The 4,982-nt window shown below is 34.6% G+C and overlaps 1 protein-coding gene across 1 annotated transcript; it reads left to right on the top strand.

Annotated features, from left to right (window-relative positions):
- The first annotated feature begins 634 nt into the window (after window positions 1-634).
- Window positions 635-1,509, top strand: LOC128033937 (uncharacterized). The gene is made up of 2 exons (XM_052622436.1): window positions 635-719; window positions 1,031-1,509. Exons 1-2 carry the CDS (start codon window positions 635-637, stop codon window positions 1,507-1,509), a joined length of 564 nt encoding a protein of 187 aa, XP_052478396.1.
- The last annotated feature ends 3,473 nt before the right edge of the window (window positions 1,510-4,982 follow it).

Genomic DNA, 4,982 nt, shown 5'->3' with positions numbered 1-4,982 from the left:
TAGTTTTGGCACCAATCATTGTCACACCAGACTAGGCTTTACCATTTGAATTGATGTGTGACGCAAATGACTTCGCGATAGGAGATGTGATGGGCCAGCAAAGGAACAAAGTTTTTCATCCCATCTACTATGCAAGTCAGACTCTAACGGGAGATCAATTGAATTATACGGTAACAGAGAAAGAGTTACTTGCTATTGTGTTTGCTTTTGACAAGTTTCGATCTTATCTTGTAGGTACCAAAGTGATTGTCTATACAGATCACTCAATAATTAAGTACTTGCGAAGAAAGATGCTAAATCAAGGTTGATTCGATGAGTAATTCTACTCCTAGAATTCTATCTAGAAATTCAAGATCAACAGGGAGTAGAAAAAAAAGTAGCAGACCACTTGTCCAGATTGGAGCCGCAAGAAGGGACTTCTTCAAGTATACCCATTCACGAGACATTCCCAAATGAACATATACCTAAGGTAAATCATATCCATAATACCCCTTGGTTTGTTGATTTTGCTAACTATTTAGCTTGCGGTGTGATGCCTTTTGATAAGTCATATCAATAAAAGAAAATTTTTCTTCACAATGTGAAGTGTTATTTCTAAGAAGAACCATAATTTTTTAGAAAGTGTGCAGATCAAATGATCAGGAGATGCGTGGCAGAAGGTGAAGTACATGAGATTTTATATCATTGCCACATAACTCCAAGTGGGGGACACTTTGGAGGTACATGTACTGTAACCAAAGTATTGCAAGCTGGATTTTTTTGGCCAACGTTATTCAAAGACGCGTATGCTTACATAAAAAGTTGTGATCGATGCTAAAGGGTTCGAAACGTCACCAACAGAAATGAGATGCCCCGAACAAACACCATTGAGGTAAAATTATTCAATGTTTAGGGTATTGACTTCCTTAGTCCTTTCCCTTCGTCTTTTGGTCACAAGTATATATTGGTAGCAGTAGACTACGTGTCTAAGTGGGTTGATGGCAATGCATATTCCATGAACGATGTCAATGTTGTGATGAAGCTTTTGCAGAAACATGTGTTCACAAGGTTTGGAACTATGGGTCCCATTTTATGAACAAATGGTTGAAATGGTTACTCGATAAACATGGAGTGAAGCATAAGGTTGCCACAGCTTACCATCCGCAGACAAATGGGCAAGCTAAACTGGCAAACAAAGAGATAAAAGGCATACTCAAGAAGGTAGATTGTCCAAACCGACGAGACTGGTCCAAAAAATTTGACGATGCTTTATGGGCATATAGAGCAGCATACAAAACACCTTTAGCGATGTCACCCTATAGATTGGTTTTTGGGAAAGCCTGTCATTTGCCCTTGGAATTAGAACATAAATTTTATTGGGCTCTCCAACAACTAAACTTGGATCTTAAGCTTGCTAAAGAGAAACAGATGTTTCAACTCAATGAGTTGGAAGAGTTCCGAATGTTCTCATACAAGAATGCCAAACTATTCAAGGAAAAACTTAAAAGATGGCATGACAAGCACATTTGAATTCAAGAGTTTGAAGCAGGTCAGCAAGTCTTGTTATTCAATTCCAGATTAAGGATCTTTCCAAGTCAATTAAAATCACGTTGGTCCGGTCCATTTACAACTCACCAAGCTTTTTCATATAGAGTTGTCGAACTTCAAAGTAAGGGAGATAATTTTCGAGTCAATGCTCACTGCTTAAAACATTACTGAAGGGATGAAATTAGGCGAGATAAAGTCTCGTTCATTTTATCAGATACTTTTTTTCTTGTTTTCTTTTAAATAAATGATTTAGGGTATATTTTTGAGATTAGTATGTTCAAATGAATTTTGTCTAGGAGATTAGAATTAAAGCGAGATCGCTTGTAACCCCTCCAATCTTTCTTGGGAATTGATTCTAACATAATCTTCCGAGAAATTATTCCCTAAATGGAAAAATAAATTTTTAGTTTTTCAAATAAAAGGTTTGATTTTGATCCAAATTTTAATTGCAGCTCAATTTTCGAATTTTCTTTAAGTTTAGTACTTAATTGAATTATTTGAAAATTTTTGTTGTTCTTTTGTAAATATAAAAATTAGCTCTCTTTTGTAAATATTTTTAAAGGCAACTAAAATAAAGGTTTTTAATTTAAGTTTTAATAAATAATGTGATAATAATTAATATATAATTATATTTATTATAATGTATACTAATTATTATCAACTTTGTATAGAATTAGGATTAGTTTAAATTTTATCAAAATTTAATAAAATTTATTATCAAAATTTAATAAAATTTATCTTAATAAATAAAGTAATAGCAAATAATATTTTAATGTACATTATATTATTTATTATTATTATTAACTTTATATTACATTAGGACTTAGAATATTTTATTATTAATTTGTTCTAAGAATTCTAATTGAACTCTTACCCTCTATCACTTTAAATACCACCTCCTTCATCCATTATTCACACCATTCATCTAAATTCCCCATACACCCGTTCCACCGTCAGCCTTAGCATCCAAATCCACCTAGTGCTATAGCTCTTAACCACCGCCAGTAACACCGCCCAGCAACTCCATTCAACCAGAAGCTGCACATGCCCATTGCACGCACTTGGCGCACCTACCCAGCAACTCCCGCACTAGCTCCTGCGTGCTGCGACCTACCTTCTTCGATCCAACCGACGCCTTTTGCACGCTACCAGCACCTTTTGCACACCACTCCTTTCTACTTGCTCACGCTCACCCTGCTCGTGCCTTGCTTGCCCATCAGCTTTGCTCGCATCGCTGTTGTTGCCGTTCTTTCCTTCAACCCGTGCGCAACCTTGCACAAACCGCAATGCCCTTGTCACCCTTACACCATATCACCATTAAAAATTGTTGCTACCATATCACGATCACCTTCCAACCAATCCTCGTTCGAATTATTTTGCTCCTAATTTAGTTTTTATTATTAGGTCTTATTTTTCTTTACACAAAGGTGGTAAGAAATTCTTTTTCTCTTAAATTTTAATTATTTTCAAATTTCATTAATTGTTAAATTTTTAAGTTAATTAATTTTTTTAGAAAATATTTGTTTCCATCTTATGTTCAGGTTAATCATGCCTCACAAAAGAACCTGCGCCTCTGTCCAAGTTAAAGAATCACAAAACAAAGTCCACTGTGAAGAAGCTAAAGCGAGTTACGATAGCATCTTCAAAAATCAGCAAATGCTCCCTAAAAAAGGCTTTACGTTGAAAGAAAGAAACTATATCAATTTCTCGGCGTGCATTCAAAAAATTGCTGAAGCTCTCAATTGGGAGTTGTTTTGTGAAAAAGGACCTAGTGCAGATGAAGAGTTAGTTCGTGAATTTTATGCTAATTTGACCTCAAATGAATTAATAGAAGTTTCTTTTTGAGAAATCAAGGTACCAATAAGCTTGAACGCTATTAATGAATTCTTTGATTTATCTGATTTTGAAGACGATGAATACTCTTCTTTGATGAGAAATATTGAGGCTAAAAATTTGCTAGAAATTCTCGTGGAACTTACAGTATCGGGCTCTAAGTGGACTATGTCAAAGCATGGAACTCACACGTGTCGTAGAGATTATTTGACACCATTAGTAAAGATATGGTTCTATTTCATTTGATTCAGCCTTATGCCTATTTCACATGGGATTACAGTTTCATTAGAGTGAATGGTCTTGTTATACACGATGTGTGAAAAATCTATCTGAGAGAAATGTGAAATTGTGCCGCTAGACATTCTGGCCCAACTTAATTTCCCTTTACGATAACAATTTTGTGCTTGAAAGCTAAAATTCTTGCAAACGTAAAGAAGACCATTTATAGCCAGGGTATAATCACAGATTGGGACCTCTACCAAATAGCCAGAGATTCTGTTCTGCAGCAATGAGCTGAAGAGGGCGAGGATCCCGAAGAAGAAGAAAAAGATCCCATAGAGATTGAACCAATGCAGTCAGCTGAAATCCTTGATAAGGCAGAACCAATAGATTCAATAACCGAACCTAACATGGCAACCTCAACATTCAGAACTCAATCTCCTTACCCAGATCTTCATGATGAGCTATCAAAGTTAATGGACCTAATGCAACATATGCAATGGCAACAACAAGCTTACCGGAGATATTCAAAAAATACAGGAAAACTCACTGAGAAGCACTCTTATGAAAATATTCAATGACCCATTTATTTTTGTACTTGAATTTCCAGATTTTATATTTGAATGATGGAGTCCAATATCGAAGATGGAATGAAGCGATTCATGCAAAAACAAAGATGATGGAACAAAAGATGAGTCTGATTCTGAGGAATCTGCAAATAAATAAAAAAGGGGGATCTTTACTTTATGTTATTTTATTTCCTAGGTTATTTTAGAATTAGGTTCTATTAGGATTTTTATTTCTCGCATAATAAAACAAGAGGTGGAAATCATAAATAAAAAAGGAACAAGTTGCAAAGTACAAAGTGTGGCAATAGTTATATACATGTCTAGGATTGGATCTAGAGAGAGCTTGGTACTTAAGCGATCAAATTGACTCACCTCCTCTTTTCTAAAGTCCTACCTGGTGTATAGTATCTATTCACTTCTAATAATGAGGGCATTGTTCAACTTAAGTAAGGGGGACTGAAAAATTAAAATTATTTCCTCTCAGGATAAATATTTCTTTTAATTATGGTTAGGTTATATTTTGTTCAAAAATTTGAAATTTTGTTAAGTATGCTAAACTTTAGTATGAATAAAGTTATATTATTTCAATAATTTTTATGTTAGCTGAATTATGACATAAATGTACTCTTAATAAAGTATGTAAATTATACCATAAAAATTTTAGTTCCTTAGGAAAGCTAGGCATGCATGAAAGTTTAAGTCTCTAGATTTGACTTAGTAATTTCTTGAGGCAAAATCCTAGGAAGCATGGAATGTTGAAAATGATTTAGGCAAACTTTTTTTTGGACCGTTTGAGCCTTTCAAGCCAACCTTGATGAATTTTTATCCGTTGAA

Source organism: Gossypium raimondii, chromosome 10 (genome assembly GCF_025698545.1).
Source record: "Gossypium raimondii isolate GPD5lz chromosome 10, ASM2569854v1, whole genome shotgun sequence".
Lineage (NCBI taxonomy): Eukaryota > Viridiplantae > Streptophyta > Magnoliopsida > Malvales > Malvaceae > Gossypium > Gossypium raimondii.
The sequence above is the reverse complement of the archived record's forward strand: the minus strand, read 5'-3'. Positions and strand labels throughout refer to the sequence as shown.